Source organism: Amborella trichopoda, chromosome 6, assembly GCF_054954075.1.
Source record: "Amborella trichopoda isolate Santa Cruz 75 chromosome 6, AtrichopodaSantaCruz75HAP2 v2.0, whole genome shotgun sequence".
In the NCBI taxonomy this organism is placed as follows: Eukaryota; Viridiplantae; Streptophyta; class Magnoliopsida; order Amborellales; family Amborellaceae; genus Amborella; species Amborella trichopoda.
Window position 1 is genome coordinate 37,445,676 of NC_142341.1, and position 14,005 is coordinate 37,459,680.

Sequence of the window (14,005 nt, forward strand, 5' to 3'; positions counted from 1 at the left end):
ATGGGTTTTACAATTGGGCATCCTCCATTGTGATGGGGTACGAGGGCGAACGCTGAGGAAGAGCCTAGCTGCTGCTTCTGTTAAACCCAACTCTCTCTCTGATTGATTGGTTCTCGGGGCTGGCTCGCCTAGAGAAATTCTCTCCTTTGTGATTAAGGCTTGTATCATACATCTTTTCTTCCTTGCTATCCCATGCAAGGATTATGCTCCTGCAATTAGTTCAGGAATTCTACACTAGGAGCTGTGCATCTTCTGCGTGAAGGACAATGTCGCTTTCTCACAGATAAACACTAAGCTTCTTGTGGATTAAAGGAGGACGCGATTCTCTCTCACTAAGTTAAAAATAAAGGGCTTCCTGTTAACAGGAAACTTCATAGTCAACTCTCTCCCAGTTGGTAGGCTCCCTCATCTTAAGTTACACATAAGTAAGTGATCGTATTCTTTTGAAAAATAGTTTGTTTTTAATAAAATAGTGATGTTTTCGACCAACATCTTTATTTTATAATTTTTATGTGTAAATGAGCTTATTGTCTTGAAAAATAATTTTATAGTAAAATTGTGATATTTTATCTATTGTTAGGAATTTTAAATGCTGTAAATTATTGGAAATAAAATTATTTTTCCTATCTATTTTTGAGAATTTTAGATACTGTAAATTATTAGAAATAAACATGATATTTCTTCTTTTAGTAAAATTGTGAACTTTTCTTCTACTGTTTTAAATATTTAGACATTGTAAAATTCATGTGCAAATGACTTCCTCATTATTTGAAAAACTGATATTTCTGCACATGTAGTTTTGCCTATGAAAGGATTATTTGCGAATTGGCAATTCCATAAATTGTGTTAATTTTGTATTTAATTTAAGATTCCCATGAGGGTTCCTCTATTGATATTAAACTGTTATCATGTTAGATTTCAAGAATGTCCTTCAGAACTGCTACCTTTCAGAAATTATTGCCAAAATGTTTGAATGGTTACTTACATATGTTTCAATGAAAATGTTTGTTATTAAATTGCTTCAAGTGAATTCATGTTAATGATTTCAATTATACTTTGCATATATGATAATTTGCCACTGTTCGATTTTCTTTTGTTCCTGCCATGTTTATGAGGCTTGCCTTTGGCTGTCTAAATTCCAGCTGCTCTTTCTTAATGCATATTGAGTTTGATAGGGAGTTCAGAAATACACATATCCTGATATCTTTGATTGTGCATATGCATTGCTCTATACACTTTTATTGACACAAGTTGTACTACAATTGTTTAGCCCTATAAAATAGGGTATTAGACACTCATCTATTGTGAATTCTATAATACATCAATCTATGGGGGCTGAAGGCCCAAATATACAAAAATTATAGATTTTTCCATACTGCATGTACTGGGTTCTTTAGAGAAATCCTATCAATATTGAGTTTAAAACGGCCTGGGTTCTATATACAAAAATTACAGATTTTCCCTTCAATATTGAGTTTGAAATGGCGTGAGTTCTATTGAGAAATCCCTTTGTCTCTCTCTCCCCTCCCCCCCCCCTCCAACACACACAAACACATGAATACATACAAGCCTTTCTGCACATGTAGTTTTGCCTATGAAAGGATTATTTGCGAATTGGCAATTCCATAAATTGTGTTAATTTTGTATTTAATTTAAGATTCCCATGAGGGTTTTTCTATTGATATTAGACTGTTATCATGTTAGATTTCAAGAATGTCCTTCAGAACTGCTACCTTTCAGAAATTATTGCCAAAATGTTTGAATGGTTACTTACATAAGTTTCAATGAAAATGTTTGTCATTAAATTGCTTCAAGTGAATTCATGTTAATGATTTCAATTATACTTTGCATATATGATAATTTGCCACTGTTCGATTTTCTTTTGTTCCTGCCATGTTTATGAGGCTTGCCTTTTGCTGTCTAAATTCCAGCTGCTCTTTCTTAATGCATATTGAGTTTGATAAGGAGTTCAGAAATACACATATCCTGATATCTTTGATTGTGCATATGCATTGCTCTATACACTTTTATCGACACAAGCTGTACTACAATTGTTTAGCCCTATAAAATAGGGTATTAGACACTCATCTATTGTGAATTCTATAATACATCAATCTATGGGGGCTGAAGGCCCAAATATACAAAAATTACAGATTTTTCCATACTGCATGTACTGGGTTCTTTAGAGAAATCCTATCAATATTGAGTTTAAAACGGCCTGGGTTCTATATACAAAAATTACAGATTTTCCCTTCAATATTGAGTTTGAAATGGCGTGAGTTCTATTGAGAAATCCCTTTGTCTCTCTCTCCCCTCCCCCCCCCTCCCCCCCCTCCAACACACACAAACACATGAATACATACAAGCCTTTCTCTCACTTATATATGTAAAAATGAGTTCATACAAACCTCTCTCACCAATAGATAACCCTCTCTCCGTCTCGCTCTTGAAATAGTTCTTACCTTTATTAACCATGACAGATAATTACAACAATACACTACAACTAATACACTACAACTAAAAGAAGTAGAAAATACCAGAAAACTCTAATGAAGCACTCTTCATGCACCACCTCTTGTCGGTCAAATCATCAGCTTCTCCAATCGCTCCGCGGCCTTCTTCTCATACTTATAAAACTTGTACAAACCTATATATGATTATCGAGGCAACTTGCCCCTAGTGAGGGTCTTGAGAGAGGCTTTTGCTCAGGAAAACCATAGCTGATCCGCTAGAAAGAGTTATCCCTAATTTAACCAACCCATGTTTGGAGGCAAACTCATCCACAAATAAAACAAAAAAGGAAAAAGTTTGTATACGGTTGCAACCTTACCTCTATAGCTACGGATGCACTCAAAAAATACATCGGAAACGATAGTTCTAATGTTCAAAAACCCTTTGCTTGATCATCTCGACATTGAGATGTATGACCATGAAAAATGAAAAGATTTTTTAAGTCTAAAAAATAGTGCATTTTACAACATAGTATCTACACCGTCCATTTTCAAAATTTTCATATGTTTATAGATCTACTTGATTTTAACAATTTTTAAAATTTTAAATTTTATAATTAGAGATAAAAATAGATTTTGAGATAATCCTAAAAACATTTTACATCAAAATAATATACCATGATAAAGTTTGAAGGTGCACCTTACCTCTACAGCTACGGAAGCATCCGTATGCCAATTGCACCCGAACAAAAATGCCAATGTCAAGGTAACAACACAGCAAGTAGTCCTTTTAAGGCCCTGTAAAAAAAAAAATTGATAAAGAAAACATTGATCCATGGGTTGTTACCTACCCTAAAAGTTGCTAAGCTTTCATTGTAACCAAACAAGGATAAGCCCATAGCTGAGATAATCACCAACGAAAAATCAAATTGAAATGACTTGACTGCCCTTGAAACTTTTAAACTCTTCTGTTGAGTTTCCATTTTGCTCCCTCTTTTCCTTGAGTTTCATTTATGGCACGTTTAGTTCATGTGAAAATATTTGAAATTTTTTTTTATGTGCTCGAGCGTAAGAATATTTTTATACTAATTAATCTTAATATATCTTTTCATACCGATTGACAACTAATTTATGTAAAAATATTCCCAACACTTAAAACACATGATAATCTTATCATGTTTCATACAAACCAATCGTGTCATTTAATGTAATTTGTAGGAGCTTGGCAATCTAAAAAGACATAATTTTACTTGTTTGCTAAGGAACCTTGTATTCTTTGCTAAATGGTCAAAAAGATCTTAAAAACGTCATTGACTTTGCAGTTGACTAACTCGTATAATCTAATCCCATTTAGGGTCTCCAAGTTTTTAATGAGCAGATATATAATAGGAAAAAGTTTATATAGGATGCTACCTTATAATGTAGAACTACATATGCCCCTCAAAAATCTATCGGAAAAGATAATTTATATATGTTGAAACCCTTTGATTGATCATCTCGACATCGAGATATATGATTATGAAAAATAAAAAGATTTTAAGTCCCAGAAATAATGCATTTTACAATATATTATCTACACTGTCCATTTTCAAAATTTTCATATGTTTATAGATCTACTTCATTGTAACCATTTTTTAAATTTTAAATTTTATATTTAGATATAAAAATAGATTTTGAGATAATCTTAAAAACATTTTACATCAAAATTATATACCATGATAAAATTTGAAAGTGTACTTTACCTCTACGCCTACGGATGCATCCACATGCCAACTGCACCCCATATAACCTTCGACAAGAAATCCGCTCTTGGACTACTTCGGGAATATAAACTTTTTGAGTGACTTCTTGATGAGAATGAGTTGTTTATGGGAAGACATGACCTACTTGGGTTTTATTTGGGTTCATACCGGACTCATACACGTACCTGGGTTGGGGCCAAACCCGACCTATAGGGTGGTTGGGGTAAGTTGACCTGGACCTAGACCTAACCTGAGGTTAGATGGAACCAACCCATCAGGTCCATGCTACTTGGACGTAAGGCGGGTAATGGGCCAGGCAGCACGGCCTTAAAAAAGTAGTGCCCAGGCCAAGAACTGTGGCCAGAGGCCAGGGCTAGAGCTAGTGCTGGCCTGGCTTGGCCCTCTTTTCTTCTTGGTTTTTTTTTTATTTTTACTTCATTTGTTGTTGGCCCAGCCTGGCCCTAACATGACCAGGGCAGAGCTCAAGCTGGCCCCGGCCTGTTTGTGACCTTACTTGGTGGACCCAGACGTCATCCATCATTTCCATTATTTGGGTTTAAAAACTCAGATCCTCGTTCACTGACCAGGTCTGCATGTTGACTTGACCCAATTGCTTCTGGAACCCAATAATTTCTTTAATGGAATATTATATATACCCCTCTCCTTTTCTCCTTTCTCCATCTTCTCCATCTTCTTCTCCAGCTTCCATGGCTAGGGTTCCAAGTAGGTGCTTGAGCATTTCATCAACCAGTTGTTATTTAACTCTTTATCTCGCTAAAATCCTCTCTCTCTTCTTGTGTTTTTGCAGGTTTTCGGCTTCATTCCTTGAACCAAGGTTTCCCCTCTCCTCGGACGCAGGTGATGACATAGAAGTAGAACTCTCTCTCTCTTCCATCGAAACTGCCCTCTAAAGTTGTTTGCCCCCTCTTTTGCAGGCCGAGGATTCCATTAGAAGCTTGGCTTTAGTATTTGCACTCACCTTCAGCCTTCAATTTGAAACGACACAAGACTATGCCTTTCTCAGTATTTGCATTGTGAATTTCATAATCTCAGTGATGCTCGTTGTGCTCTCAATTTGCACCCCACATTCTTACAGAGCCATGACAGTGATGAGGGCTCTCTCAGCTTTAAGACATGGACTATTCATTGCGGCTTTTCTTCTTCAGGGGATATTTTCACTCCCCAAGAGAAAAATCATGGATCTTCACTGGCGTTCTTTTATTCTCACTGCTCTGGCTGTCTGTCCATTTGCCCGTTAATGAGAGACAGAGCAATGAGATAGATTAAGTGTATCTAGAGAGAGAGATAAGAGATTAATTGTATTTTGGGGCATCACTGGTTGGGGGTGGATGCTTCCGCATAATCCCCCCAACTCTATTTTCTAGGTTAATATATTTTTTTTTTAAATAAAAAATAATAATGAAATTTTGTCTATGCTTCTCTAACCATCCAACCGTTCAATTTTGATAAAAAAAGCCACTCAACGTTTGATCTTAGATCCGACATCTCAAAGTATTTTATTTTTAATTTTTTTTTTTTGTTAGTGTCATCTTCGCATTGACGCGCACCTATAAAATATATTCAAAATAATTTTTAAATAAAATATAATAACCAAAATACCCCTTGAAACTTTGAAAGGTATTTTGTCATCTTATTTTATTGCAAATATTTTCTAAAATATTTTTCGCTAGTGCACCTTTAATAGAGGATTGGACTTCTAAAATTTGGTATCAAAATAGCTTATAGAAAAAAATTAAAAATAAAATAGTGTAGAGACGTGACATAATGATTAGGACAATCTTAGCCCTCTATTTAGAATGGACGGTTGGATAAGGGAAAGTATATAAGTTTTATGACGTAAGGAAAGCATAGGAAACTTGCCTTTAAAATGATAAAATGAGATTATTTACTTTTGGTACAAGGTGGTCACAATTTGTCTTGTCCATTAGATGTGAAATTAAGGACTGTATTTATTTCAATGACCAAGCTCAAAGTTAAAAAAAAAAAAGTTTCGAACTTTGTGATACACCCAAACTATCAAATTTCACATTGGATGGTTGTAAATAATCAAGCTCAGAGTTCAAAAGAAATTTTTTCGAACTTTGTGACACATCCAAATTATCAAATTTCACATTGAATGATTGTAAATAATTATGACTTGTCTATATAAAATATAAATGATCTCATTGTATACAATCTCTTAAAAAAATATAATAATAGATTAGTCTAAAGATATAAGATATTCATGTGGGGGATAGCTTTTATTTTTTATTGTTGATATACTGTAATAAAGTTTAATGTTTGAAACATCATAATGCTCAACATTTTTTTTTTCTTTTGTACTTTTAAAGTACTCGGATGTTTGAAATTGAATCACCCTAATAATAAAGCACGAGACCATGGTTACTTTGGGGCTCACTTGAAAAGCACAAAAAAAACAAAAAGGCGTGACCATGGTTACTTTTGGGCTCCACTTGACTTTTCATTTGCTTGTTGAAACGGATGTGAGTTTTAGTTAATTTTGTGTGTTTTGCAATGGAATCGCGTAAAGGGTGCAGCTGACATTTTGATGCATCCGTAGCTACAAAGGTAATGTGCCTAGGGTTTATGTAGTTTTTAAAAGTCATATGAGTGCTTATAAAATAAAATGATATAGTAAAATATGAATTTAGATGGATTGTGGTCCCTCGTGGACCAAACTAAACAAACGATGTTTGCAGATACCAGACTATGCTTGATGATCTAGGCTAGTCGGTTGGGAAAAACCCATGTTACCTGGGTATAAAGACCAAATCGAGAAGAGTTCTAATGGGTTAGCCCTTGATGAGATCGGAAAATATGCACGGATGAGTAAGCCGAATGACTGTGTGACCCTTGTGTATGATGGTGGCCTCCAGAGACGGGGGCCAAAGCTTCATCCATGTGCTATTACACGGCATAAATATTGATAGATCGTTCTAGAAAGCCAAAAATCCACCTTTTAGGATGAAGCGTATGCATTTGCGAGAGATACCTGTATGTACCATTGGAGCTATGGTTGCATCAGGTCTAAGTGACTTTGACTCGTCTCTCGGGGATGACCTGAAATCCACAAACTGGGATTGCGATCGCCTGGCTCATCGGCCGGACTTTGGTGATCCGCTAATGAGGCCTTGCTTGGATTGTGGGTCATGGGAGACATTGAGTCGGTCTGATAAAACAAGTGTGTTCTGTAGTCCACAGTTGAAGGTAGAGTGCCCTATGATTGTTGATGCTTAAACCATATGAATCATTTTCCTATCAAATTAATTTAATTGTATTTATTTTATGATGAAAATTATTTTAATATTATTATTTGAATTTTTATGAACTCCTGGATATTTTATTTATAATTTTTAGAGTTATAAAATTAAAGATATTGATTTTATAATTGTTTAAATATTCAAATAATATTTTAAAATCCTTTTATTAATTTAAAATATATAAAAATATCATGGGGGCCCATTGTGTACATGGACCCGCCATATTTTTAGAAGGTGGGGCCTATGAGTGCCTTCCTTCGGTGGCACAACCCACCCTTATTCTCTTTCCTATATTTTGGTGATATGGCATGTAGCCATATAATTGGAAGATATTGACTAAATATTGACTTGATATATATTTAAAAGATTTTGTGGAAAGATTAAGTAAACTTGTGTTATTTTATGGTATGCACAATATTTTGATTATATTTAATTTATTTAATTTCTATTGATGAAAAAATGGTTTAGAAAAAGGGGATAATGGTTCATGCACATTCCATAATGTTGATGACACATATATGGAATGGATGGCTCAGAGCCAAAGAAAATCCTAATAAACCCTAACTTTATTCAAAACCTATAAAAAGAGATTGCCTCTACCAAAAAATCTCTACACCTTATCTTTCTATTTTTGTCTCTTAAGAAAGTTTCTCTCTCATGTTTGATCTCTCTCTTCCACATTGTGAAAGAACCTAAGGGTTTAGGTTATGGAGTTCTTCTCTCCTACATCTCAAATATGGATTTACGGCTAATGGATTTAGGGTTTAGCAAAAATGGAATAAATATCTTTCAAAGTAGGTTACTAAGAAAATTCACCTAGGGTTTGAGTTTGTGATGAAAATGATTCATGTTCCATTGGCGTGGCTTGGCCGAAATTTGTAATTTCCAGCACTCTTCCTTTTGTTTCTTGCAATCTTATTTTTTATTCTCAAGCATAGTGCATAGTTGTTTCAATGGCATCAAGTTGTTAATATCTTGGTTTTATTGTTATGTTGATTTTATTTTGAAATTTATCTTATTATAATGAAGACTACATGTAAGTGATCTTTTGCCAAAAGAAAAGGGTGAAATAAAAAAAAAAATGTATTCTTCGGTAAAAGATCACATAGGTCTTTCTTTCAAGGTGCACCTGTAAATTTGATCATTATATAATTTTGATGTAAAATGTTTTTAGGATTATCTTAAAATCTATTTTTATATCTAATTATACAATTTTAAATTTAAAAAATGGTTAAAATCAAGTAGATCTATAAACATATGAAATCTTGAAAATGGACGGTATAGATAATATGATGCAAAATGCATTATTTCTGAGACTTAAAATCTTTTTATTTTTCATGGTCATACATCTCGATGTCGAGATGATCAATCAAAGGGTTTTTCAACATTAAAACTACTTTTTCCAATGGATTTTTGATGTGCATCCGTAGTTTTGCATTATAAGGTTGCATCCTTATATAAACTTTTTCCTCGTGTAAATGGTTGTTCCCAATATTACATGACATCTTTGAAAGTGGCTGAACGCGCACCTGCCGCCGATCTGGCTAACCTGGTAAAAGAGTGTTAAAAAAAAATCTAAAAATCTAAAAATATTGGAAATATAAGATTAAGAAAAATACGTATAAATGAGGTTAAAAAAGTAGCTAGAAAATAGATTTTGAAAGAATAATTTGTGAACCAAAACAGATGGAAAACTTTAAAAAAATTTATAGCCAAAATACTTAATTAATCTTTGTGAGAATGATAGAACACATAAAAAAAATATTACAATAGATTTCATTTATTTTTAAAAGCTTTTATAATTTATTTGAATTTTTTTTTAAGATCCTTGAGTTGGCCACCCAACGTGGGGATACTCGCAATTAGTCAAACACTGCTCTAACACTTTTGGTATAATATCATGCAACTTACTGTGTCGAGAGTAGTCCATTGTTTCAAATGTCGGACTTAAAAAAAAAAAAAAAAACAATGTTTCAAATGTTGGATAACACCATAGTATAGTGGGACTGCCCCAAGAAAGTTTTTTTCTTTTATTAAAAAGGTTTTTAATAGGGCTGCGCAAGGTTTTATAAAAGAGAGAACCCTGTGGGAGTATCCTGTTTATTTAAGAAGCTAAAGTGTAGGGTTGTTTTTTTTATTTCCAAACAAATTTATACTCCCTTGGGAGTATCCTATTTATTTACTCCCTCATGTAAAACCACACATACAATTAATTTAAAGAATCCAAATTTTGGGGATATAACCTCATCAACCCATAGATTAATCTCAATGAAAAAATTCCTAATGAACCCTCTACTCACTTGAAAAAATAATGTCTCAAGACTGAACTGAGATTGTCCAATTTTTAGAGGGGGAGATCAAAGCGTTAGAAAACTCTAATTTCAAAATTTGAGTTTTGAAAATAATCATTTAATGATAATTAAGTTGTTCCAAAAAAATTGAATTTGAAAAAATCCTCCCAAATAGGTCTTTTACCTGACGAAATAAACTTATAATATACTTCCGCATGAGTACGTCCCCTTTTTTATTTAGCCTCAATGTAATGGGGTGTTGTTATTGCCAGACAAGGCGTAACTTGAGGCGAAAAAAAAAATCACTACTGAGGGCGGGTTGTTCCTCGTGATTTTTGAAAATAATAACCTCAAATGATAATTAAAAGACATAAAAGGTGTCAGTACAATAAATCTCTTAAGATTAGTGGCCTTTTCTTGTTTTTTGACAAGTGCTCATGAGATTGGTTGCCTTATTATTATATAGTAGTCTGGATGGTTTTTTTGGAAGTGAGTACTTTTTATCTTTGGCAGGGGAATTTTCTCCCGTATGCAGTTTTGGGCTTCTTTGACTTCTTTTTTTAAAGTAAATGTTTCATATTAGGGGTGGCAACGGGTCGGTTGGGCTGGACCGGACCCTGACCAAACCTGATTAGTATTCGGGTTCAAGTTTTGAATCTAGACCTAACCTTTCAGGTCTAAAATTTAGACCCACATCTGGACCCGAGGTCGGGATGACCCGTCGAGTCCTGGGTCTGGTGGGGTCCATTGCCACCCTTATTTCACATCTATTATGAAATAGAAAATTTTATATAAATCTTCATCCTTAAAAAATTGGATATTCTGAGTGTTTTTCCTTGTGTGAGACTGATTATGTAATTTGGTAATTTTCAGTCTCCTTCATATGGTTCAAAAAATGTATAGCCGGCACTTTCTTATCCTGACTTTGTCACCACACTCTCATTGGATGGTCAATTAGAGACTATTAGATAATGGAACACACGTTAGGTGACATACAGTTACACATAGGCACCCTCGAAGATGGATGGGAACAAATGATGGCCAAACCAAAACCTAAAATGGACGGCATTAAAAAAGAAATACAAAAGATTTATTTTAATTTTTAAAAGAAAAATTACTTAATGATACCATTTACTTCTAGTACAAGATGGCCACAAATAATCTTGACCATTAGATGTAAAATTGGGTAGCTGCATTTATTCCATAGACCAAACTCAAAGTTCAAAAGAAATTTTATCAAACTTTGTGACACACCAAGCTATCAGTTTTTTATATTTGATGGTTATAAATGATATGACCTCAGACTTTATATCTGATGGTTATAAATGATATGACCTTAGACTTTATATCTGATGGTTATAAATAATATGATCTTTTTGTACCAAAGGTAAACAATCTCATTGTATACAATATCTTTTTAAAATTTATCTTTTTTTTATGTTCACTGTGATTAATTCTTAATCTAAATCCATCTCTAATATAAGTTTTGAATGGAGGTGTTCACTGTGATTAATTCCTTAATCTAGATCCATCTCTAATATAAGTTTTCAATGGAGGTGTTCACTATGATTAATTTCTTAATCTAGAATCCATCTCCAATAAAAGGGAGGACTCGTATAAATAGATGAAGCGGCTGACCATCAACCCTTGGTGAAGGATGATGGAAATGAGACCTCCAGCTTCCACGGCATTGCCAAGAGATTTCTACATAAAAGATTGTTATATGTGATGAGAGCAAGAGGGGGCGAAACAGTCAATTGTCCATATATGTAACTTATTATTTAGGACACAATCCAAGTAACACATCTAGTATGAAATAAATATTTTCTTTTTTTTCTTTTTCTTTTTAATTCTCTCTCTCATGTACAAATGTTTTATAATTAAAAGGGGAAAACTGAGGGAAATATTAGTTATGGGGTCAAAACTCCCAAACAAAAGCAGACACCATCTTTGGTTTTTTTTTTTCTTTCTCTCACATATACAAAATTTTGATAATTAAAAGGGAAAAACTAAGGACAATATTATTTATGGGGTCAAAACACCCAAAAGATTCACTACTGCATCAGGAGCATACTGTCAATTTGCTACCCCAGGAAAAACTCACGCTCAGAGTATTAGTTAGACACCGAATTTTGGGGATATAGCATAACAAATAAACCCCCTCCCCCCCCCCCCCCCCCAAAACAACCTAAAAAAAAAATAAATAAATAAAGAAAAGAAAAAAAAGAATAAAACAAGGAAAAAATAAAAATTGAATCTCATTCTCTATGTTCCTCAAGAAAGTAACATCCAAATATTGATCATGAATCGTCGAATTTTTTGTGGCTAAGATCGAGGTGTTCAAGAATTTGAACTCCAAAATTTTCTCTTGAAAATAATATATGGTGATCAAGAGTGATTAAGTAGGGGGAGAGGGGGGGGGGTGTTGAGGCTGGTGATCGCAGAGCCTGGATTTAATTAAGAACTACCCAATTGAGGGAAAGGTCACTTTCTGGAGGCTCTGTAATTTGCCGTATATTTTATGTGTATCATTCTCTCTGGCTTCCCATATTTATAGGGAGAAGATGGATCAACGTTCCTCTTTTTCAAACGGGTCTGAGAAAAACTACTTCCCTCTTCTCAGGGATGCTCATCCATATGAATGTCGGAAAGAAGCTCTATAAAATAAATAATTATTTACATAATATATTAAAGCACTTTTATGAATGGATAAGTATAAATGAAATATAGGAATCCTCCCATAAAAGTAGTGAAGCCCATAATTGTAGGCCACTGAGGCCTCATGACCATACATGTCAACATCTCAAACTCGGCCATGACGACTGGGTAAGTCACAGGCACACTCCTGCTTTTGAGTATGACCTTTAAGACTATATATTATTGTGAGGTTTTTCTCACGCTTTCTCGGATATGCCTCTTATAACATTTTGAATTTGAAAGAGAGAAACTTCCAATGAATGCACGATTTCATTCTACACAAGTTGTTAATATATAGATACAACATGTGTAATCCCTTGATGCAGGGATATGATCCCTTGATTGCAGGGATGATGGTCAAATAAACCCCTTGGTAGTAGGGATGATTGCAGGGATAATGGTCAAATAAACCCCTTGGTAGTAGGGATGTAGTTGCTAAGTCGTAATACTCCCCCTCAAGTTGGTGTGTGTAGATTGAGAACACCCAACTTGTATCGTAGGTACGTGAACTGCTCTCTGTAAAGCGGTTTGATGAATATATCGGCTCTCTGATTATTAGTTCAAAGGTATTGAGTGAGAATAACCCCAGCTTGTAACTTTTCACGAACAAGATGACAATCCAATTCGATATGCTTGATGTGCTCGTGGAAGACGGGATTGGATGTTATGTCTAACGCAGCCTGATTATCGCAGTATAGTAGCATGGGTTGTGAGTGAGTAATGCCCAAGTCATGAAGAATGTATTTAAGCCAAACTAGCTTGCAGGTGGTTGTTGCCATGACTTGATATTCTGCCTCGGCAGATGAATGAGAAACAGTGGACTGCTTTGTTGTTTGCCAAGATATGGGGTTGTTTCCAAGAAATGTACAATATCCTATGACAGAGCTTCGGGTAGCAGGACAACCCAGTCGAAGTCGGAGTAGCCGGAGAGCTGCAATGTATTGGAGGAAGGCATCAAGATTCTTTTGCCTGGATAGGACTTAAGGTACCGAACACGTATGGCTGCATCCATGTGGGGTTGGCGAGGCATTTGCATGAATTGACTCAGCATATTGACTGACAAAGTAATCTCTGCCCTGATGATGGTTAGGTAAATAAGGCGACCAACAAGTCGTTGATAAGGTCCAGGATCAGAGAGTAGAGTTCCATCATCAGCTCTTAGTTTGAGGTTCTGTTCTAGTAGAAATGAGACGGGTTCGACGCCAAGTAATCCAGTTTCTTCCAAAATATCCAGTGTGTATTTTCGTTGAGAGAAGAAGATGCATTTGTTGGAGCGAGCAACTTCGATTCCCAAAAAATACTTAAGTAAACTAAGATCTTTCAGTTTGAATTGGCGATGTAAGAATCGCTTGATGGAAGTAATGTTAGAAGAATCATTCCCAGTGAGAATTACGTCGCCAACGTAGACTAGAATGACAACAATTTTGTCTTTGTTCTTAAGTGTGAACATGGAGTAATCGACTTTAGACTGTTTGAATCCGGCTTGAAGAAGTGAAGAAGAGAACTTAGAAAACCAGTTGCGGGACGCTTGCTTGAGTCCATAC

General features: G+C 34.8%; 1 protein-coding gene and 1 long non-coding RNA gene across 2 annotated transcripts; one reads left to right on the plus strand and one right to left on the minus strand.

Annotated features, from left to right (window-relative positions):
• Positions 1-2,356: 2,356 nt before the first annotated feature.
• LOC110007343 (uncharacterized) lies at positions 2,357-5,565 on the minus strand. The gene is made up of 2 exons (XR_016057754.1): positions 4,193-5,565; positions 2,357-3,248 (listed from the first exon to the last, which is right to left on the minus strand). It is a non-coding gene; the product is annotated as an uncharacterized LOC110007343 (long non-coding RNA).
• On the plus strand, positions 4,862-5,624 carry LOC110007342 (uncharacterized). Its single transcript, XM_020667778.2, has 3 exons — positions 4,862-4,915; positions 5,001-5,050; positions 5,128-5,624. The coding sequence occupies exons 1-3, from the start codon at positions 4,900-4,902 to the stop codon at positions 5,449-5,451; spliced, it is 390 nt and encodes a 129-aa protein (XP_020523437.2). The 5' UTR covers positions 4,862-4,899; the 3' UTR covers positions 5,452-5,624.
• The last annotated feature ends 8,381 nt before the right edge of the window (positions 5,625-14,005 follow it).

Coding starts and splice junctions, on each gene's coding strand:
- LOC110007342 (XM_020667778.2), top strand. Junction 5,051..5,127: donor TCCCCTCTCCTCGGACGCAG/GTGATGACATAG, acceptor CCTCTTTTGCAG/GCCGAGGATTCCATTAGAAG.